Source organism: Mus caroli, chromosome 10 (assembly GCF_900094665.2).
Source record: "Mus caroli chromosome 10, CAROLI_EIJ_v1.1, whole genome shotgun sequence".
In the NCBI taxonomy this organism is placed as follows: Eukaryota; Metazoa; Chordata; class Mammalia; order Rodentia; family Muridae; genus Mus; species Mus caroli.
In genome coordinates, this window is record NC_034579.1 from 10,655,476 (window position 1) to 10,679,893 (window position 24,418).

The 24,418-nt window shown below is 40.0% G+C and overlaps 1 protein-coding gene across 4 annotated transcripts in view; it reads right to left on the reverse strand.

Moving 5' to 3' along the window:
* Positions 1 to 2,911: 2,911 nt before the first annotated feature.
* Positions 2,912 to 24,418, reverse strand: part of Adgrg6 (adhesion G protein-coupled receptor G6) — a 138,550-nt gene continuing 117,043 nt past the window's right edge. For 2 of the 4 annotated variants that reach the window (XM_029482960.1, XM_021174751.2), the window contains exons 20-25: positions 22,780 to 22,876; positions 20,542 to 20,825; positions 9,937 to 10,038; positions 9,153 to 9,305; positions 7,985 to 8,030; positions 2,914 to 5,765 (exon numbers count right to left, since the gene is read on the reverse strand). In XM_029482960.1, the coding sequence (XP_029338820.1) occupies positions 8,017 to 8,030; positions 9,153 to 9,305; positions 9,937 to 10,038; positions 20,542 to 20,825; positions 22,780 to 22,876 (650 nt within the window). In that variant the 3' untranslated portion in view covers positions 2,914 to 5,765; positions 7,985 to 8,016. Of the gene's footprint in view, positions 5,766 to 7,984; positions 8,031 to 9,152; positions 9,306 to 9,936; positions 10,039 to 20,541; positions 20,826 to 22,779; positions 22,877 to 24,418 lie in introns of all 4 variants that reach the window. The other 2 variants (XM_021174750.2, XM_029482959.1) reach the window with 1 other exon arrangement.

Genomic DNA, 24,418 nt, shown 5'->3' on the forward strand with positions numbered 1-24,418 from the left:
TCTGCAAAAGCCGTATGCACCTTTAACCACTGAGCCACCTTCGGAGCCTCCTAACTACTTTAGAAGATGTTAATCTTTCTGCCATTTTCACATTGTAGGACAGCATTCTTTCACAAAAGGCTAACTTTCCTTTTTGGTTCCTTTGGCCCTAAAGTGCCTGGGCACAACCAAGGAAGTGGCTGTGACTCTTGGCAAGCTCACTCCAACCAAAATATGGCCTTGCTTCTGCTCAGAAGGCTTGTGACTGTGTCACTACTTTCCTGATAGCCACGACCTCTGGACTTCAGCCTTTAGATGGTCTTTCTGGTGGAATTCTGAAGCTTTTTTGTCTTCTCTGAGATCAGCCTGGTTTCCTTATCTTCCTTCCATTCATCTCCCTAGATCTCAACTAGACTCAGACTCATTTGTCCAACAGCCTCTGTGCCTGCTCTGTGGCTCTGTCAAGCTCACCCCTCTTTAATTAGGACATTGTGCTCTTCTCATGATGGTCTAGTATATGCCTTGTCTGAAACACCGCCTCTGACCTGTTACCCTTTCCATACCCTGCAATCAAGCCAATCCCAACCATTTTCCATCCAGTGCTCTGGGCCTTCTGACCTCTGTGCCCAAAATAACTTTTTCACTCCTAATCTGAACTGATAAGGACAAATCCTCTTTCAACATTTGATACGTCACAGCTTTGTCTGAAGTCCCAGAAGCTTCTCTTCAATTTTCCCTGCAGTCACGCTGGCCTTCAATTATTATTTTTTTTTCATATCTAGGGCTATGAGAGAAGCTGCTAAGTATGCTGAAGTAAGAGGGAACAAGAGTCTAAGTCCTTAGCTTGGTTATAGGGAGGGTATTTACTTAACTTTCCATTATTTATTTATTTTTATTCATACTACATCCCAATTGCAGACCGTATCCTTTCCTCCCAGCTCCCTCCTATCCTTCCCAGATACTATTAATGATTCTCTGCTCTACTTGCAGACATGAACATAGCATACATGTCTCCAGAGAGGCTCCATCCAACAGTGGAGGAAAACAGATGCAGAGACCCACAGTCAAACATCAGGCTGAACTTGGGGAGTCTTGTGAAAGAGTGGGAGATAGAACTGAGGGAATTGGAGGGGTCAAGAACACCACAAGAAGATCTACAGAGTCAACTAACCTGTGCCCATGGCAGCTCACAGAGACTGAACCACCAACCAAAAAGCATGCAGGAGATGGACCTAGGTTCCCCATAATTTGTAGCAAATGAGTAGCTTAGTCTTCATGTGGGTTCCCTAACAATTGGGTCAGAAGTTGTCTCTGACTCTGTTGCCTGCCATTGATTCCTCTTCTCATACTTGGACTGCCTTGTTGGGCCCCAAGTGAGAGAGGAGGTGTTTAGTCTTGCTGTGACTAGATGCTCCAGGGTCGAGTGGTACTCAAGGGGGCTTTCCCTTCTCTGAGAGTATTTATTTATGGTTACAAACTTGTGGCCTGTGTTCTGATTGTGACGGCTTTCTCTCTCTTGGGCTTTCTCTGGAGATGTCCAGAGAGCATTCATTCTTTCTCTTTCTGTTTTCTGTTAGATACAGCTCTCCAAGCAGTTCTCACCTACTATTCTAAAATACTTTCTGTATAGCTCATCTCTTGCACCATAATTCCAGTCCTTTTATTTTTTAATGACCAGCTTCCCATAGATGCAAGATAGATACTAGCATTTCCGCATAGGGTCATGATAAAATTTACTCTATGATCTGTACGCATTGACATCCAAAGCTGCATGAGTTTCCTTTCTAGCAGGTTCAAATTACTCGGGTTTTATTGGTGTTTCCTGTGGCAACAAAATGCAAGGTCTTCCCTTTTCCTTTATGTCTTGGTAGAAAGTAAGCTATAAATGAAAATATTTGAAACTTTCACTTTTATTCTCATTTCATTTTCTCTTGAGGAAGGCAGAACAAGAAAAGTATAACATAAATCTTCTTCCCTTGAAATGAAGAAAGGAAATGATCTAAAGGGAGAGATGAAGTGGGAAAGAGAGAAATGAAAGGAGAGAGCTTAGCTTCAGATAGAAAGAGCGGCATGTTATTTAATTTCGAGCTCCAAAGCCTGGCCAAGGCTCTGCATTTACAAAGCCCAACTCATACAGACTCCAAAACTGCTATAAACGTGGAGTGGTGTGGAAATCAAACACAAGTTTCCTGTGAGCTCTCCTCTGCAGCTCATGCCTTCAGACACGACCTGATCACCCAGGTCTGCAGATGGCCCTTAAGCAACTCCTGTTTGCTTAACGTGACTTGGCCGGGAGTTGTGAATCTTGGCGCAGAAGATCTGGTCTCGCAGTGACCTGCCAAAGAGGCTGACAACTTAGTGTTGGGTGCACACTTTCCCGAGGAGGATCATGAGCCAAGTTGGCCTTGGCTCTGCAGAGAGGAATGATTCTAAGTTACCAGAGGAAAAAGGAAGTGGGGCACCTCTGTTCTGATCATGCAAGTGAAGTTAACTAAAACTGACCATTTTCCAAGTCTCCCACCATGGAAATGGCAACTTTACATATGAGAAAAATATAGCTCTGAATTCTACATACTTTTGTTTCCTCTTCTTTTTTCCTTTTCTTCCTTCCTTCCTTTCTTTCCTTTACTCATTTATTTTTTTGGATGCTTTAGACTTTGCTTCAAAGGAAATAAAAGCCTAAGTTATGTTTAAGCTGCCCCACAGCCTGGCTCTGTGTTAGTTATCTTAAGAAACTCTAACGTCAGAGTGCATTAATCCCGGGACCTGGACCTTCGTCATATATTCATTCTTAGTGTTTTGGCAAAGTTGCCACATGTCATTGGATTTATTGGTGGCAGGGTTATTTTCCAGTTGTCAAATAATGTTTTTCCCTATTTAGGAGGCAGAAATAGAAACGATCCCTCATAAAGGAACTGAATAATTTGGAACATGAACAATATAAGTATTTATTTGAAAAAAATCATTTTCCATTTCAGTAAAATGGCAAATCAGCTTTAGCAGTTTCTCACTACTAATTCTAGTTCGCCCTCACAGTTGCTTTACCTGTCATAGTCAACAATATCAGTACAGAAAACTGTTTCACAATTTTTTTTTCTAGAAAAAAGTACAGTCTCTCTAATGGGCGGTTAATTAAAACAACAAAGCTGGGTGAAAGAAAGCTAAGATATAAACAAACTGACGTGAACACAAATAAATAAATATGTACAGAAGAGACATTGCCAAAGGCACTCTACACAGTAAGAAACAGTGACAAGAATGGACCCTAGGCTAAACCTGGAACACATCACAGTGAAAGGAGAGGGTGGGAAGCAAATAGCCAGAGTCTGGATTGGGGCTGTTTTACAGCTGTGTGTAGCCTGAACTCTGGGTCTCCCATGGAGCCCTGTACCACTCTTCTGAGGAGGCAAATGAGAGCCACAGACTTGTAACTGAAGGCAAAATTTGGACCAGTCGTTTAAATCCACTTGCAAATATGTCTGGCCTGTTGTTTCTTCATTTTTTTTTCTTTCTTTTCTTACCTGGTTATTGGAGATTTTTAAAATGGAGCTGACATCATTGCCAAATATGAAAAAATAAAAAAAGATCTTTCTTAGATCTGAATGCTGGTAAGAAAAATAAAACAAAAAATGCCACATTTGAAACAAAATCATAATTTCTATTAGCTAAATATTCACTTTGTGCAGAAATCTCACAGCTAATTAAAATCTACCATGAACACCTTAAGTTTGGGGGGTGTATATCAATAGTCAGCGTCTATTGAGATTATATTCTACCTATATGTATCCTGTGGTACAATGAGCAGCCTGCTAATATAAGTCCCCCTCCCATCCCCCCAAAAAGATTGGCTCTGCTGAGTTGAATCTTAGTCACCTTAAGACTAAATCACTATCCCTTTCTCCTACATGGCCTCTTCCTTTGTGAAAATCAGGCCCAGCCTAGCAAAGGTTCAGGTCTGCCAAGATGGCAGTCCAGGTTGCTAAAGAATGAATGGCAATAACTACCCCCATTGCCACATGCTATTGACATCCTTTGCAGCCTGGTGTATAGCTTTGTGACTGACACTCAGAGAGCTAAGGGGACCTGTTGGCTGTTTCAAAGCCTGCAAGTTCTTCTACATCCTAGCTGAGAATGGCCTACTTTCTGCACAGATGTTCCATTCTGGCTGCTCCTGCCTTCTAGCAGGCTGGCTCTGCTAAAATCTCCCTCTGTCGTCACTGCGCTATCTTGGAAACCTGAAACTTCCCAGAGAACGCTGAGCACGGGGCTAAAGCCAGCATGCACTGAGGCCCATGAATAGGACTCCACCACTTGGGCTCAACCTAGACCCTCACTAACAGGCAAGCACACATTGCTTAGGATAGTTTAAGACTTAGGTAAGCTGCTTCACGTTCTGCACGACTTGTATGCCACAGTCTGATCCATGCATGTTCCACTAGAGTAGCAAATCCTGCCAGCCCTCCTAGGGTCGCATCCACTCTGATCAGAGGGTTCGGTGCAAACAGTTTTTAGACTAGCAGTTGTAGACCTACACATTTATAAATGACTTTCATTAACCTAGACAGCTGTATGTTTCAGTGTATGTTCCTTGGAACAAACTTGTCACTAGAGGGAGCCAGAGGCCTCTGAAGTTTATGTGATTTGGAATGTCTTTTTTTGTTTTTTAAAAATCATTAAAACAAGGATAGGACCACATAATCTCAAAAGTGTGTTCTTTAAACAGTGAGAGGCCATTGAATGGGGTGCTTAATGGGAATTCTCATCCCTCTAACAAGCCTATGGACCTATGTGCACATGGAAGGGGACAGGAGAGGTGCTTGTTCTTAAGTTCCAGGAGGCCCACTTGAACATAATGTCCATATTCAACTGGATTGATTTATGTGCACGGGATAATGGAGATGCTTAGGCTGCATGTCTTGAGATACTAGAAATTCACACAACGTATTGACTAGATCGAATTTTTGGAATACTTGTTTAGCAAGTTATGTTCATGAACATTCAATATTTGCCATAATAGAGAAAAAAAAGCATGTTTAATATGTGGGTCAAATACTAAACATTCTTTTCTACTTATGGTTGAAATTTCACTGAAAAAGGAAACTATGCTGCTATATTCATAGAAAATAGCACTGGAACAGAACCCGTGAGCATCCAAAGACACTACAAACAGTAATTAGTGTGTTTTCTACATTGTCTTTACAAGAGTCAGGCCACTGCCAAGCCTAACTATGAGGTGTGGTATATGAGAGCTAAACTCAAATTTCTTCTTGGGGTTCTCCTCTCAAGGCCTATAATTTTAATGCCTTTCCCCCAATTCTGATGAGTTTGATTCAATTACATTCTAAGAAGTCCTGTATCCTTGCCGGGCTCAGAGTGTTCTCAGTTCTTGAAGTGTGATGACTGAGTGCCACCATGGAAGTATTCCAAAACAGATGAATTCTGCATCTCAAAGATGCTTCCCTAACAAGATGCAGTCAGTCCTCTAAGCTCTGCAGTTCCCTACAGAGCAGCACACTGACATTCCACCGGTGTAGCTTTCAGTGCTTGTTGGGCATCTCACTTCTCCAGACAGGCTTTCTTTTCCCTTTGTTTCCCCTCTCAATGACATTAAAACTTTGTGCTGTGGCTGAAGGCATCTGACAGGATGATATTTTTATAGAAGTTATCGGAATGGGCATTACAGTAACCCTTGACCTTATCAATAACCTGATGGACGGGAATGATTGATGTCTGTTCTCCACCAGCATGGGTCAGTTTTGACAGGGACTTGTCCGTGGAAGTGCTGTCTGCAAGAAACAATACGAGAGCTTAGTCTGCAGTGACAGGGACAAGGCCACGACACCCAAGAAGAACACAAAGAAGAGGAAGTTCTTGGCTCTCTGACAGGTTACAGAGTAGGCAGTTCCCACCTTCAAATGCACTTCTAATATTCACTGAACCTCAGCTTGCCTTCAAGTAATTTCTTTTGTGGCATGGTATTTGAAAATATTCCCTAAAATGTTACTTTTCAGAATTAATACATAAAATAATTTAACTTTAAAAAAAGTATGCACCAAAAGTCTCCAAATTCAGAAGTGAGATTAAAAACTGAATGAAATGTGTTGGAACATTCATGGAAAAAGATATGATATCTAAGATATATTTTACAAATAGCATAGAGTAGGGAAAACCAGTAGATATAGCTGCCTCTGAGTTTCTGAATGCAAGGAAACTCACTATACTCTACTTATGTAAGGATGACACTGTCATAAAAACATTTGACACAAGTTAAATGCTTTTGGGGAGCAAATATCAATCAAAATAAACATGAAAGACTGTATTGAGTGCATTTCCTTCTTATGGTTGTTAGTTGAGATATGATTGGAAGTTAACAGAAGCATCATCATATTATAAAGTGAAATTCTCTCCACCAGAAACAGTTTAAAAGCAATAACAATGTCAGAGAAATTAATAGCAATTAGGGACCACTAAATAAATTTCTAGAGTTTTCAGAACTACATAAGCACATGCTTTTTTTTTTTTTCACATGCTCAGAAAATCTAAAATTGACTGAGGTAAATGGTCTGTAACTTGAAACTCATACCACCCTTATTACCAATGTAAAATTGTGTGCTTCTATGAATATAATCAGTGACTGTCTTGTCTTCTCCCTCCTAATATGCTTTGGGAGATGTTTTGCTCTATATTAACCAAATTATAGATTTTGGAGTTATGAAAAGGAAAAGAAGATGGCTTTCCTTTAGTCATATCTCTTCTATACTTGGTGAGAGAAGCAAGAAAATGCTACCCCCAAACACTGATCTCAGTAGCCAGCTCTCCCAAATCAGAGTGTGTTTTGAGTAAACTGGGCCCCGTATATGAAACTATCTGTAAAATGCATCAATAAGATTCAAAGTCCGTGTCATCATCATGGTATCTACTGCTCTGCTACTGCTCTGTCTTCGAGCAAACACCAAGCCAAAAAGGTGAATGCAGGACATGGTGGTCTCATCCAATGCTAAAGGAAACGGGGAAAACAGGAGATGATGTGTTGGATGACCGGCAGATGGGATGATAGAATGATTACAGCTTGTCCTAGCATGAATTAGAGAAAGCCTGGATGAGTCCCATAAAAGTCCTGTCCATGAGGCTCTCAGCAAGCTGGTTGGTTTTGGACTGCATTTGGGTTCACAGATTCACTGGCCACTGGTTTTCTGTCAAAGGATTTTCTTATTAAATGAAATATGAATGATGAAGAATTTGTGCTTGATGTTTGTAGCAAACCACAGGTCCTTAGAGAAATGTAAAGGATGCATCCCTTCTGGTGCCTGGACAGTTTTCCAAAGGCATGTAGTTTTACAGATTGCAATTGGTCCCATTCTAAATATATGTTCTGGCAGGGTGGTTCATCATACTCTGATAGAGTAAAACTGTGTGTGTGAATTCAATATATCCTGTACATATATGATATCTCATGGCTTCTCCTCAAACATCACATTATGAGTGACAAAGATTTATATTGTATTTCTGAAAACCAGGGGCTAGAGATGTGAACCATTATTTGATACATATTTTAGTCTCAAGCAGATAAAAAAACACCATAAGGCAGCTTGCAATTAACATTTTTTTCATTCAAGACTTCTACAAATGTACCATGACACACCCAGCAATCCAAGAAACAGTGAAAAGTTTTAAAAAGTCACATCATATTACAAAAAGTTTACTAAGAATTTCTTTTGTTTTACTTTTGCCATTATATTACAAGATACGTAACCCACTCATCAGGAGCATGGTACATTTCCTAGAAGGCACAGTTTGCACACCTCAAGCAGAGAAGAGCTGGCACAGCCCGCTGTCAGAAATTTCAGATTCCAGCTCAGTGCAGGAACACCAGTGTGCTAGCTGAGAAGTACTGTAAAGAGCAAGCTATTTTGCTGGTGCAGCAAGAATCTTAGCTTAATCCATGCAGATGTTCTCATTACCTTGCACAAACTCATGCATCCAAAAATAAAGCAGTAGAAGTTACCTGAGTGATCCACTTTTGTTGAAGGAATTCTCTTAGGAGAAATTATCTACACCATAAACATATGAACGTCTAGATCAATTCCAAGAAATAATCCAATTATATATTTATGAGGTTATGGAGTGGCTTTCTGCACACCCCAAACCATTGTCAGTAGACAGCTGACCCACCAACAACTGCTGGGATTTAGACTTGGAATTAAACTGTTTCCAACCTGAGTTGTCAGTATAGACGCTTCACATCTCACACCTTTTAAGAAAAATATCAGACTCTGGTCTTTCCTATGCCACTCACCTCTGGTCACACATGTAACAACTTATTAGAGTAAATAACTTAAATTTCTTTCCATTATGCTCCTAGATATATCATAGTGTGTGCTAGGGCACTACACCTCTCTGTTAAGGGGTTTAATTAGTATTTAAACGTAGAAATGCTATCACTTCCCTTTGACGTTAAATGTTGAAACCTTTCTGATATCTCACAATCAAGCACTGCAGCTACATTCTTTATTTCTCCGTTGTCTTCAGGATTACCTGTGTATATGCTTAGTGTCAGAATGTGTGGCCACAAGAGCTCTGTTGACCCAACAGGGCATGAACAACAGCAATGTTTCTGACAGTCCTCGTTACTTTATGAATGCTCTCTGTTCTTTTCGTGTTTCATTAGTGTCATAGGGGTAGCAGCAGCTTACTGCACCTCATCACTTCCAGTGGTTAAGGAATTAAGTCTTAAACAAAATATTCATTCCACTTTATGCTTCTTCCTGCCCTCCCCCCAATATGAAATTTCTCTTTTATACCTGAAAATTTCATCCTGGGTTGAACTGTTCTGAAATTTGGTTTCTACATTTTTAAACAAAAATGACTTTAAAATAAAATATTCACAATTTAAATGGGAAAAATGTTTCAGGTCACACTTTGAAGTTATAAAAATAATGAGAGCTACTGATATTAAAACCAGGAAGATGTAGTTGGGTTGAAAATTACTTTCAATTTAAAATTTACAAAGCCAATGGAGAAAGTCTTTAGCTGGACAGGATAGTTTAGGTAAATCTTAAACCAGCCCTTTAGCAAGCACAGAGATCCACCACTTATCATAAGTCAGTTTTGTGATGAAAATGGTGAAATGCAAACCAGCCCAAGGGAAGCTTTACAGGCTAAGAATGACTCACCCGAGTGGCTGTTTCTTTTGAAATAGGTAGTGGAGCTGGACTTTGATTTGGATGTGAGATATGTTGAATTGGAGCCAATGGAGCTTGAAGACAAAGATTTCCCCAGGTTATCGGAGCTCTTCTTGATGATATTGGTAGCTGTCTTACTCCAATCTGGAAAGAATAGAGAACAGGACATTATTAGCTAGCTTATAGAAAATAAGGCTGTCCCCAAATCTATCACCACATCATTTAATCTATCCAGAACAGCTTGTTTCCCAGTATTCACAGTGATTTAAAGAGACTGACATGGAAACAGTAAGAAGCCAAGGAGAGAAGAGTTTCTTGCTCTGACCCTGTGCATATGCTATGTAGTATCCCACTTCAATGCCCTATAGGTGGGAAGAATTTGCAGATGTTTAAAAAGTTAGTGACAGTTTCCTCTAAATATTATATATCCTAAGAACAATCTCTTCACTAAAAATGCAACTGTGAATTTAAAAATGGCAAGGTGGATCTCATGTGGAGGAACCCTGTACAGGAATTGCCAAATTAAATGTCAAAACTTGAGCAATTTTTAAAACAACTCTGGACTTCATGTTTCTTGTCTACAGCATTCAAGGATGGGGTTCAATGTGCTCCGATATTCTCAAGCCCTATCAATCTGATGTGCCAGCTCAGCATCCTCATGTGCTCTGTTTGAAAGGCACTCTCGGTGAGGCTGGGATGCTGTGGCAGCATAAGGAGCAATGCCATTGGTCTCAGGTGCTTTTCCATATGAAACCAGTTAACCCCAGGCCTTTACCTGAGTTGTCTGCTAGCCGAAACCTGCCGCAGCAGAGATGACGCCTCCACTGTTTCTGAACATTCTCCTTCATTGCACAGTGGAAGATGAATATAAATAAACCTGAGACAAGAGAACATGAAGATATTTATCAAAACAAGTGGCACATTATTAGGATAAACATTATTAAGTATGTGGAATCCTCTTAAGGTTTTATAACTAAGTCACTGTCACCGAGGTACAAAGGTCTTAAGGAACGGACTCAATGTATGCAGTCAGCAGATTGATCTTCTGCAGAAGAACAGAGAGTCTCAGAATTCAGAACAGGTGCACAGATCTGATTCTGTCTTTGACTGTTCAGCATGCCTTATGACTTCAGTGTACTCCCAAGACTCACTGATGATTTTCTTTGCCTTCCTTCCCCTCCCTTCCCAGGGCAGCATTCTAACCCACACAGCTTCTAGGACATCTTGCCTTGTTAACTACATCTCAAACTTTAGATGTTCTTAACAGAAGTTCTGACTATGATGCCCAAACCACTTGAATATTCTGTTGGTCAGTGGACAAGTATCAGGCTTGTCTTTGTCCAACACCATGCTGAACACTTCCTTCAGATCTTTTAGTAATAGTCCCGTGCCTCAGGTGAGCCAAACACTCCCTAGAGTAGTCAGTGTCTGAAGTTATAATTCATTCTGAATTCAGATCCTACTCATCCTCTCTTGTGTACACTGATCAGTACATGGGGCTCCTGTGTTCCTTGTACAGGCATTGGTTTGTTTGATTAGCGTTTCCTAGTGAACAATAAAGCTCCAAATGCAGTGTCTGTCTGTCTGTCTGTCTGTCTGTCTGTCTCTGTGCTATGGTTGTTCGTGGAATGATGCCAGGAATCATACAACAGATGAATGACTGTTTCCTTAATGAGTGAATCATAACAAGCAGGCTAATAAGATGAATTAATCCTATGCTCAGTCAGTGAACATATGCTCATTTTAAGGGATGAGATGTGATTAGAAATATGGAGTTCAAAATGAGACCTATGTAGGGGCTGGGAAGATTTCTCAGTGGGTAAAGCACCTGCTGTAAAGGCAGGAAGACAGGAATTCAAATCCCTACATCTTCCATAGATGCTAGGTGGTCAGGGTGATGGTGAAGACACAGGATCCCCAGAGCAAGCTGGCTTGTCAGACCAGTTGTGCTGATTATCTCTAGGTTCAAAGGAGAGATCTTATCTTAAAGAATGAGGTAGAAAGCAAGTAACACATCCAATATCATCCTTAGGCCTATAGAGATGCAGGCTCAAACGCACACACACACACAGACATACACACACGCACACACACATGCACACACACAGACATACACACATGCACACGCACACACAGAGACACAGACATACACACACATGCACACACATACACGCACACACACACAGACATGCACACACACAGACATACACACAGACATACACACACACACATACACACACACACACACTAGCTGATACTGATGCAGTAGGGGTGCACCTCAAACTGGGAAGGCTTGGTTAAGAGTATAAGTTCAATGCCAGCCTGGGCTACACTGGGAGACCTCCTTACAAAACAGAAGAAAACAGAACAGACTGGGTTCTATGCAAATTAAAATCTAGGACTACAATGAAAACACCTTTAAGGCAAAAGTTTCTGAAAAACATGCAAGTGAACTTCAAAGCAATGCCTCTGTTTCATATTACACTGGTGGCAGTGGTGGTGAGTCCACAAAAGGAAGGGTCTTGCAGAAGATGCAGGCCTGTTTGGAACCTAAGGGAGAACCCACTGCTATCTGGACATTCTCTTAACTGGACATGGTGTTAAATTAGCTCCTGGTGACTCATCGATATACCCAGAGATCATTGCATTTCTCAATGTTCATCAGAGACTCATAACCGTCAACGTTCAAAGAGTAAGAGAGTACAAAGTACTCAAGCCTAGGGGACATGTATGTCACTGATGTATGTAGCTGATTCTCCACCCAAGGTTCAGAGATCATCAGCGAAGAAGGGATGGGAAGATTGTAAACACCAGAGAAAATAGAAAACTATAACAAAACAGTGTATTTTGAACACAACAGGGCAGTTACACCCATAAACTCACAGTGGCTCTGATTGTATACACAAGATCTGCATAAGATAAAGCTAGACAAAAATCTCAACTTGGAGGAGGTCACCAGGGCCGCCCCCCCCCCCCAGCTGAAGAACTGTTGGCAAGTGATGTCTGCTGGGATATATTTTCTATAGTGATGTGGCCTCTGATAAGGTACCCATGTTCTAGTAGATGATGCTGGACTCATATACATACTAGCAACAGCATAAGTGGACTCAGAGAGTTATTATTTAAAAAAAGAGCACCTGAATTTGGTGGCATGTTGAGAGGGAGACTAAGGAGGAATTGGAGTCAATGGGATATATACAGCCTGGATCAAAGCCCATTTTATATATATATATATATGTATATATATATATATATACATATATATAAATATATGCAAATATGAAAATTTCAAACAACAAACTAACAAAGGAGTTCTAACTATACAAGATAGCTTTAATAAATGTGAAACTGTAGTTATTCAGAAACACATCCACCCTCAAGATCCCTGTGTTGCAAATTAGAGGAGGAAGGCCTAGGAAGCACATGGCAGCTCCAGCACTGGCCTGATCTATTGAGGGCATGAAAGGTCTCAGAGCAAGGAAGGGCATTCTTCCATTCTTGATCACACCTAGAAGCAATGCCTGGGCTTTGTCACTCCTCCTCAGGGAGTTGGGAGGAGTGTAATCAGATCAGATCTCATCTCCACATCCAAATGACTGAATCAGAGGGTCATGCCTACCTAATCCTGTGGACTCCTGCAGGATAGTCTACCAAGTGAATGCATGTGGTACCTACAGTGCAGACCTCAAATTGTGTAGTAGATGTTTTTATGTTTGAAGATGCTGATATATTTACAGAGACTGGAGGTCTGAGGTGAGATCTATGGAGGCTGCAGACAAAGAGGGCCATTGTTTAGAGATTGCCTGCTGGCTTAAGTCTAATCTACTTTCCTTTAACAATGTCAGAACTCTCTACACTTGTCCTTTGAGGGTTTTGTTGCTGCTGCTACATGACTGAGAACATTAGTAATTGTGTGGTTAATGTATAAGTGAAGCTCCTGTGTGAGCCGGAAGATACTCTCCTCATTTGAAGATGTTCATTTCCAGCTTAAATCAAATGGTCACCTTAGGGCCTCATGCTGAGTCAATGATTATCTTCCAGTTGAGAGCAGAAGGTAAAGTTTTATGGGTATTGCTTACCTTCAGACTCCATTAGTATTCTTTTCATAATACTCTGTATTTTTACATATCATGTGAATGGGAAAAAAGAAACCTTATGACATATTTATGACATTTTTCAATAAATATTCAGCAGACATTTTACTAGAAAAGAACTAGGCTTTAAATTTGACTTTTGAACCTTTTGGGAAGCTAAACTATAAGTTACTTTGAGAATCACATGCAGACTGTAGTCAGAGAGAATGAGTTCAAAGATAAACTGGCTTAATGAAAGATTTTAAACAATTATATAACCAGGGGCCGGAGAGATGGCTCAATGATTAAGAGCACTGACTGCTCTTTCAGAAGATCTCAGTTCAATGCTACCATCCACATGGGGACTAACAACTATCTGTGACTCCAGTTCCAGGGGATCTGATGCTATCTTCTAGACACCAGGCATATGCCTGGTACACAGACATATATCTAGGCAAAACACCCATACAAAATAAAAGTAAATAAATCTTTAAAAATAATTTGTGTAACATTGTTCTATATCACAATTATATAATCAGAAATGACATTGCATTTTTAATCATCTCTGTAACTTACTGTTAATATATAGGCACCAAATAAGTTTAGATTAAAACCTGATCCATCTTCGAAAATTACATGATAGACAAAGCTCATATTAAAGTTCCATATCCTATAATAAGTTGTGATAAAAAATAGATAATAATTTTGAGAAATGAAAACTTAGTGAAGATTTTATTTGAAAATTAAAGGTACTATATTTATTATAAAAAAAACTCTTTTTTTGCTCTGAAACACATTTTCATGCTAAATTAGAATAAGGATATCCTTGTATGCTGTTTTGTTCTTTGCAGCAATGAATGTTTCTCATGTGAATTTAAGCTAACCAAACAATAAGTGATAAAACATCTGTTTTCAGGAAAATATAACTCTTCTATTTAAAGTTCAGCCATGAGAAATGTGGTTGAATCCACATTGTAATCTAAGCCTTTTTAGGAAGCAGTATTAAAAATTAAGCCATGAGAGCCAACAGCAGGTGGAGACTAAGAAAGGAACATGACCCATGTCCCCTCTCAGCTGCTGATGTTTCTCTCCATATAAACATCACGGCTCCAGAAGCCAAGTTAGGTACAAAATATCAATGGGGTCTCCACGGGCATTAAAGTGAATCCATTCCATTTCCAACCTAATCTCCATCCTATCTGTATGTTTCCTCCTTGAGAATGTTCAGTCTACCTAGGAAACATCCGAAAAAGCTCCATTTTGTGGCTGGGGTGGTGATGAGAGAGCTTTACTTGGTACCGTCAGTTTTCCTGAACTGAGGTCTAAGGGTCATCCCAGGGAGGTTGGGTGCCTATATAGCAAAAAGATTTCACTCCATCTTGATTGCTTTAGTGCTAAGTTCATGAAGCCTTCCTGTTACAAAACAAAACAACAAAAACAAACCAACCACCACCAACAACAAAAACAAACAAACAAAACAGCTACAGCTGTCCATTTTTTGGTGAACTGAAGCCTCGCTTGAGAGACTACTGCTCTAGAGAATCCAAGCCAGAATTCTGTAGCAACAGTGACTTCCCCCTTGAAATCTGCCTTGATTGTTTGTTTCATTTACTTGAAACCAGTCCATGCTATATGAGCAACGGTTTTCCAGCCATTTCCACCCTCCTGTCCCCTCCCACTCAGTTCAGTCTTTAACATCCATCTTCTGCTGTATATTCGCTTCACACAAACACCAATATTACCTCAGAACTGAAAATTTCTTAAATCTCAGTAAATGTGACAGATTTTTTTTTTTTAATTTTAGACTAATACTATTTCCAGCTGCGATGAAGAAGCAAGAATGCTGTAATTCACGTGGGAGGTAGGGCTGTCTATGGGAATTTTGAAGGTAGAAAATCTTAGCCCATGCTTTTGGAAGCCAGGCTAGCTGTGCAAATACAGTAGAGGAAGACACAGAAGAGACTGTAGAGAGTGCCCTGAGCCTGCAGGAAGGAGACGTTCTAAAAAATCTTACAAAGAAGTAGATTTGCTTTCTGATTCTTAGTTCTGTCACTGAACCTAGAATGGTAGTAGTGTCTTGGAAAATAAATATAAGCCTCTTTTGACACTCTGGCATAAATGTTAACTGTGCATTATATGACTTGTGTTCAATCTTGATCCTGATGGTCTTATTTGTGGGCGAGGAAAGATATTTTGACTAGAATATTTGACTGCCATATAGAATCCATTCCCTTTGTTTGGCTCATGTAGAGACAGCTTCCAGGAGTATATGTAAAATGAGTAGCTATTTCTTAGATGTTGAGCCTAATTATTGAAAAAAAATTTTTTTAAATGCTAGAATGGGTTTCTCCAAATATCATGGTGTAAAATCCAAGTCGGTATAAGTGGCCGTCTGTCACTGTTCCAAAAGGTCTCATTCAAATCCAGATGGAGGGACAAATGATAGCTTTGAGTGATTTCTTTGAGCATTCTTCTATCTAAAGGCCACTGGTATTTCCCCCCCAAAAGTCAGCAATAAATTTGTACAAAAAATAACATTTTTCTTTTCTGAGTCTGACTGACAAACCTATAGAAACACAGAAGGGAGACATAAACATCAATATAAACATAAAGCAACACTAGGCAAAGAAAGGGGTCAGGCAAGCAGCAGTGGGCAATTGGCGTCTTAGCTCATGACTGCATTTTGGAGTTTTGATGTGAAAATCAGTCAATAATTCATCAAACTGGCTATTTGGGAAGAAGAGGCTATGTGTGCTACATACTTAACCACTGGCGAAACAGTACAGATGGCTTCTAAGCTCTCCAGTGAGTCTGCTCTGAAAACTAAACACCTCCTGGGTTCTCTTGTTACTCAAACAATGCCCGCTGTTGTTAGGTTGGATTTATGACTGTTTTGGGAAACTTTGTTTTGAATCTTCTTTTCATACTACAAAGACAGCCTTTACAAAGTTATTTCTCTGTGGCAAAAAAAAAAAAATGTCCTCTAAAAGGGTGAGTAATATATTTCCTTGCGATGTGTCATATTTCATCGCACTTGATGTCATTTCCGGTGTCTGCCGTTGAAAAGTACCCACTTTCAGTTATATATAATAGTATCCCATCTTTGCCTTGGCAGCAATTACACATGTGCCTTATGTGTGTCCTTGTGTCACAGCTTAACTTTCATGAGACCAAGGGAGAGTCAGATGGCATTTAATTTCATGTATCTCAAAATTTAACTTAATGTCTTAGCCAGCCAACAGGATCAAGATTACTGACAGTTCCTGTTGGACAACAAATTAAATTCCCATTAACTTATTGGTATGTGTACTAGCATTTTAATAAATGGACATAGATATTCATGTCCCAAATAAGAACATTGACATGAACAGAATAGTCAGCTAAAGAATATGCTTTAGTTCTCAGCTTCTATTGAAAATTATACTTTTAAGCCGGGCGTGGTGGCGCACACCTTTAATCCCAGCACTCGGGAGGCAGAGGCAGGCGGATTTCTGAGCTCGAGGCCAGCCTGGTCTACAAAGTGAGTTCCAGGACAACCAGGGCTATACAGAGAAACCCTGTCTCGAAAAACCAAAAAAAAAGAAAGAAAAAAGAAAATTATACTTTTAATACCGTGACACCTATTAAGACACCTATTAATGTGTTGTTTAATTTTCATATATATATATATATATATATATATATATATATATAAAATGTTATTGTCAGATCTTTGGAAAGTCATTACCTTTACCTACATTAGTTTGCCTATTAAAAAGGACCCTGTCCTCTTTCTGAAGCTCCTGCTTTTCAGTCTGACAAACCTGAGAGTAACAGACACTAGATGAAAGTGTTCCATTAACTCCCATGCAGTCCACAAAGATATAGTTCTGTTGCTCCAGGTTTTATACACACACACACACACACACACACACACACATATATATAACGTAATTAAGGTCAACATCTCTGAATGGACCGAACATTCCTTTTTTTGTGTGTTCCCTGCAGCAGCTGGTTGCAGAACTGTATGGTATATTTATTATGCTCTCACATTTGGATACATGTAATGGCCTGGGTATATTTGACTGCTAATCAATACTGCCTTTTATTTCTGGAAATAGAGAATTGAGGATCAAGTTCCAGGTATGGACTAAAATTTGCAACCTGTTGAACTTATTAGGAAAGTCAAAGTTATCTATATGTTAGAAAAGTAGAAAAGGCATTGGGGATCATATAGAATTTAGTAGTTAAATTATATATATATATATATATATATGTGAGGCTGTGTGTGTGTGTGTGTGTGTGTGTATGAAAACTTCCTGGAGCAGCATGTGTGTGTGTATTTCTGATCCTCATCATTTCAGAAAAAAATAGAAGAGAATTTTCTAAGTTTCATGTGTCACAGGGCTTATTCCCTTCCCCCTTTAAAAATCAAGGATCTTCCTGTAACTCCTGAGCTCTGGGGTTACTGACACACACGGCCTCACAAGACTCTATATGCTTCTAATAAAGCATAAAGTTCTTCCAAAAATAGGCCTCATGCTGAAGGCAGAGACTAGCTCACCAATAAAAGCCATGACGTCAATTTAAATACTGCCCCAGCTAGTTTTCATATGGCCTGGCTGGGTGGAATAACTGTCCATAGGGTTGTGCCCTCAGTACCATGGATGGCCCTGTGTGTTTAAATTTTTGTCGGGGTATTTTTTTAACATCATTGGATGCAAATAAAATTGTTCTGCATTTGTATGATTTGAAAATCATCTTAAAAGACGGTGATTTATGGGGAACACTAACTTGGTGACGGCTGACAACATTTTTCCCTCTCGTCAAGAGACCCACGCTGGGAAAACTAAAGCATCCCCATTAGTGGAAACAGAGCTGCACGGGTGACTGTAGCGCCTGATGAAGTGCACTGAGGCTGCCAGGAAATTTTAACGGTGAAATTGAGGTTGGGCTGGCAGATGACTACACCTTTCATGTCCAATCCTGAAATATAAAACCATGGAATTCCGAATGCGAGTGGACACTTTGGTCAATATTTACTTGGGCACTTGTATGTAGTCTATCGTAAAAGGGATAAAACAGTTCCTTTCCCTAGCTGGATCCCTTTATAGATTGTTCATATTGTACAACTTCAGCTTCCAACGTAAGGATATACCCCTGAGGCCTACTGTTCCACATATTTGTGATAACAAGCCTACATGCTTTGTGTGTCATAATCGTGTGTCTATTTGCTGAATTAATTAGTGAGTATTTATGCCAGAGGCATCTTAGATTGGATCTAGGCCACAGCCAAGCCCTCTCCTTCCCTTCATCCAGCATTTGTTTATTTAACAGACACTGAACATCTACTTTGTGACAATTGTTTCAGTTCAAATGCTAGCAGAAGTTGCAGGGTGACAAGTAGTGATGGCTACTTTCCTTCAGATAAGCATGTGTGTCTTAGAATATGGCACTGGGGAACACCCAATGAGGCAACTGAGTATTGGGTAGTGCAGCCCTGCTTTCCACCCCAGCTTAGATGTTTTCCCATCCACCCATCAGTCTGTAAACAGCAGAGGAGCCTCAGGTGAGCTATAAGTGGTGTTCTCATTGAAAATAGGAGGGTGGAGGTGTCGGAGGCCTATAATCCCAGCTCTTAGATGGTGGAAGTAGAATTTTGAGTTTGAGACAAGCACAGTGAAATACATACACACATACACACACACACACACACACACACACACACACACCCCACGGTGGGTTTCAGACCATGTCATCTAATTTCTTATGATGTGTGGTGCTCATGCCGCTTCAGTCCATGAGAGAGTTTGGTCATATGAATGGAGAATATTTGGTGTCTTGGACACTGTGCCCCTTCTTAGAATTGGGAACAAAACACCCATGGAAGGAGTTACAGAGACAAAGTTTGGAGCTGTGATGAAAGGATGGACCATCTAGAGACTGCCATATCCAGGGATCCATCCCATAATCAGCTTCCAAACGCTGACACCATTGCATACACTAGCAAGATTTTGCTGAAAGGACCTAGATATAGCTGTTTCTTGTGAGACTATGCCGGGGCCTAGCAAACACAGAAGTGGATGCTCACAATCAGCTATTGGATGGATCACAGGGCTCCCAATGGAGGAGCTAGAGAAAGTACCCAAGGAGCTAAAGGGATCTGCAACCCTAGAGGTGGAACAACATTATGAACTAACCAGTACCCCGGAGCTCTTGACTCCAGCTGCATATGTATCAAAAGATGGCCTAGTCGGCCATCACTGGAAAGAGAGGCCCATTGGTTGTGCAAACTTTATATGCCCCAGTACAGGGGAATGCCAGGGCCAAAAACTGGGAATGGGTGGGTAGGGAAGTGTGGGGGGGTATGGGGGACTTTTGGGATAGCATTGGAAATGTAATTGAGGAAAATACGTAATAAAAAATATTAAAAAAAAAAAGAATGCTATCAAAGGACTTGAAAGGAGCTCAGAGCCCTAACATGAATGAGGCCCTGGGTTTAGTCTTCAGCACCACAAAGTAAAGAATATGATATAATTTTCAAGATATAACTGACATAAATCCATTTAGAAAACATGAGGGGACACACGCTAGAGGGTGTGTAATGGAATCAAATCCCATCGTTGGGGAGGCAGAGGCAGGCGGATCTCAATGAGTTAGAGTCCAGCCTCTGATCTATGTGTCAAGTTCAGACGAGCTAGTGCTATATAACGAGACCTCTCTCCACCCCATATACATATAGCTATATATAGGGTGGTAAGATTCTTGAAGAAGATAGCTTATATATTTTTCCAAAACAGAGCATTGGTATGTTTGATAGGTTGAATTAATTTCTGTACCTCAAAAAGACAAATTTCTGAATTAGACTTGGATTTCATTTCTAAACCTCAGGCACTATGGAAGCAAGTTGAATCATGAGGCTCGCACACAGAACACCTGCCCAGTCCACATGAAGGGCAGTGGTAGTGCCCTGAACCAGAAAGAAGACAAAGATATGACCCTTCAACTTCTCGTTAGGCTCTCAGCTAACCCTTAAACTGCTTTGTCCTCCCTTACAGGACAGTATACTTACTGACTGCCAACTATGTACCAGGCACTGTTCTAACGTGTCTGGGAATTATTGCTAAAGAAAAATAAAGTCAACTAATGGTCTCCCTCTTTACCTATGCAAGAGCTTTTTAATGAATGGCCACTTGCACCTATGCTCAGTATCTGGAGGAGTAACAGAAACTTAATCTGTCGTAATCTGTGCTGTTCAACGGGAAGCTGTCTACAACTTTGATAAAATTAGAAAGCAGCCTCTGTTCAGGGACCATTTATCTTACCTTGTAATGAGTTGAAGATGGAGAAGAGGTACATGAAAGGAATATTTAAGGGTCCCCAGGCAAAGAAAGCAAACCCCCACGTCATGCCCAGCAGGAAGGTCAGGCTGACCACACTGCGCAGGTTTCTTAAAACCTCTTCTCTCAGGGTCCGGTTGCTTCTCTTTCCATTCCTCCCACAGATCTGCACCATGACCACAATGAACATGGCGACATTCAGGAAGAACATGATTCCGAAGTATCCGGCACAGCTTACATAAAACACCACAGGATCCTGAATCCAGCAGCTGAAAGGAAAAGAAACAAGAATCAGATAAAAGACTGGCTCCTTCCCTGTGTTTACTCATAATTTCCCTTGACCTGGTTTGCACAGTTTACAGCTTTTTTTTTTTTTTTGAAACACCATGGAAAGTCTACTCACTTCTGTGAGCCTCAGTTTCTTCTTTGATCCTTTCATAGTTTTTTCCCCCTCAACTTGGTTAGTTTTGGATGGCTGCTGTCTTAAACTCATTATTTAAATCAACATTAAAAACCAAATGAGGTCGCTTGTTGAATTCGGATTGGTATGAGGGCATGCTTGTTTGGCTGATTCTAAACCACATCTGACCCTCTGTGTGTCTTCACTCTAAAAACGGGGATTTTCACCACTCAGTTTTGCTGTCCTTTTCTGTCAAGGGGTGGATGTGTTGACATCATTCCAAAAAAATAACATGGAAGCAGAAGTCTGTTAAAAGTTTTGTGTGTGTGTGTGTGTGTGTGTGTGTGTGTGTGTGTGTGTGAGAGAGAGAGCGGGAGTTATGGTTTTATGGCTGTCAGTTTATGTCCATGTGCAAGAGGCCAGGAGAGCTGCAGAGATTTTTAGCTTTGGTGGTTTTTAGCCACAACATCAATACTAGTTAGTGGTCACCCATGTCCCTAGTTCCTTGTCATCTATTATTAGATAATTTATTCTTCATTGTCACATTGAATGGAGGATTCAGAATCCAAAGCAATTATTATAATTGCTGAAGCAAAATATTATAGAATTAAAAGATTCATGTATACACATTTCTTGCATACAATTATAAGGTATATATAAATTATAACATCTTCATTAGGAGGAATATATGTGATTTTCATAAAAATATCAGCTAATAGATGGAAGAAAAATTCAAACAATTCTGTATTGCAAATTCTAATGCGAGTAAGGATGAAAAGCAATGCAATTTGCAAATATTCCAGAGCTCCTTAAAACTATGGAAATTCTCAAGTACCAGAAATTCAATTATTTCAGGAAATTAAATTTATCTTAAAGTGAATTGGCCTCATCCTGCCTACTGAGGTAAATGCTTCCTTGAACATCCTGGGATCCTAGAACTCAAGATGATTTCTAGCATATGAAGAGTGCTCACTAAATTATATTTTATGATAGCAGAACTTTAAACAGAGCTTTAAAATCCTATAACAACTGAGTAAGATTTTACATTCCCCCATTTAAAGCTGACTTAGTTTAAAATAAATTGTTTCTTGTAAAGGGCCATAAATAATGCTGCATGTTCATGACACTAGATTTCCTATAAACTTGAAAATCTCTCAAAGATCCTAGAATTCTTACAGATTGAGATTGTTGGGGGTTCAGGGTGATGCTTCAGAAACACAAAGAAGGGAAGACCACAAGGGATGAGAACTCATTAGCTATAGAAGTGTTATTTATCCCTGAAGCTTACACAGACACGAGGTGTCACTGATCTCACATAATAAAAATGTTCTTTAAGCAATCAGTAATTCTTCAAATCAATAGATGTCAATAATGCCCCACAATGTGGTTGATAAGGTATGTGAGAGCTAATTGCTTAAACAACGTAATGCCTTTAATTTCAATGACCTCAACTTGTGAAGAAAGGTTTTACAAAAGAACTCATAGAGAAATGGGGAGCCATTTTCTGTAAAGCACTAGGTCATTTCAGCCTGAGGCAAGAATAGTACAGAGTCTCCAAAAGTAGATGAATCTTCTGAGTCTAGAAGAGAGCATCTCAGGCATCCGAACTGTCCAATCATCCAGTACAGTGTTACTAAAATAAGGAAGGGCAGCTCTGACTACGGAAATGGTTTATCTGCGGTAGAAGACTTGTGACTGATTCCACGGATGAAATGAAAACCTTCAACATCAGAGCATTATTATCACCATGATAACTTATATCAGACTTTAGGAAACAAAGTGCCTGTCCCATCACGATCTTCCCCCAGATGCATATTACTCACAATTCATCATCCTGATCTTTCCCATAACTTTCTTTTCCATACACTTCACTTTGTCTTCTGCTCACTAGAATAATTGACACCACCAAGGCTGGCAGACCTGTTATAAAAAAAAAGACCATGGCATTGAGAGCTCTCTTGAAGACTCTGGGGCTGTCTCATGGGACAGATGCTGTCAAGCAAGTTGGTTGGTTAAAAGCAACAAGAAAATTGCCTCCTCAGTGTGATACATGTAACTCTAGATGGCAGTAGTTAAACTACTTTCTACTTATAAGATGCTCAAATCTTCTGCTGGGTTTAGTGATGCTCCCTGGAGATTTACTGTGGTAGAAGTACATCTCCTGAATTCAGCATAAGACAGCAGTGTGATTGTGTTAATGATGCTATATTGGGTCACCAGAGTTTGAAAAGATAAGGGGATGCAGTTGCTGCTGCTGCTGCTGCTGCTACTGCTGATGGTGGTGGTGGCACTTGTTCTCCTTCTTTCTCCTTCTCCTCCTCCTCCTCCTCCTCCTCCATCCTCCCCCCCTCTTCCTCCTCCCCCTTCTCCTCCCCCTCCTCCTCCTTCTCCTTCTTCTTCTCCTCCTCCTCCTCTCCCTCCTCATCTTCTTTGTTTGCTTGTTTTTCCTTTTTTCTTTTTCATTGTAATAAGGATGTATTTCAATGTTCCTCACATCACCAAAGGATTTTACCTTCATAGTAGCTAAGAGCTGACAGTTCTGCTGTGCCAAAGAATGAAATATAGGCACGATTATTTGAATATATATTTCCTGCTATGGTCAAAGCTATCTGACTTGAGTGATTGTCGTCATTCTCAGCCCACAGGGAACAGGTTACATTCATTTAAGAAATGATGTGTGTATTAAGATGATCTATCCATGAAGTCGTTCATCAACTGTTTCAATGAAGAATGGTTCTGCTTGGAGGGTGGCACAGACATTAAGTGAGGGTAAGATTCTGGTTCATTGACTGTGATGATTTTGAAAAGCATTCATCTCAGAAAAAAGAGTAACTTATAAGGTCCTCTTCTTCAATATTGATACAGTAATTATAGATATCAAGCAAAGCATTCAGTTTCACTCATCGTTGTTCTCTTACAAGCCCCCTCCCAAATTAATTACATTTCTTTTGGCTGTATAAGTAATTTTGAAATATGTAAGCTGTTCTGAAACCATAGTATAGTGTAAAAACATCAAATAAACAGTCCTACTAATAGAGAGGCTGAGATAGGAGAAGCATGATTTCAAGACTATTATGTGGTACACAGCAAAACACTGTCACGTAAAAACAAGCAGAAAGTGTATATGGACTGTGCAGTACTGAACCTATTTTTCCAATTACCAAATTAGAGAGACCACTGGATGACAGCCAACAAATTTCTAATTCCTCATATTTTTGAATTTCAATTGGTTAGGGTATGTTGGTAATATTAATGTTCATATTAAGAGATATTAAGGAAAAGTGATTGTTACTTCTTGTTATTTTTGTTGTTAGAAGTGGAATTATGGCCGGGCGTGGTGGCGCACACCTTTAATCCCAGCATTCGGGAGGCAGAGGCAGGTGGATTTCTGAGTTCGAGGCCAGCCTGGTCTACAAAGTGAGCTCCAGGACAGCCAGAGCTATAAAGAGAAACCCTGTCTCG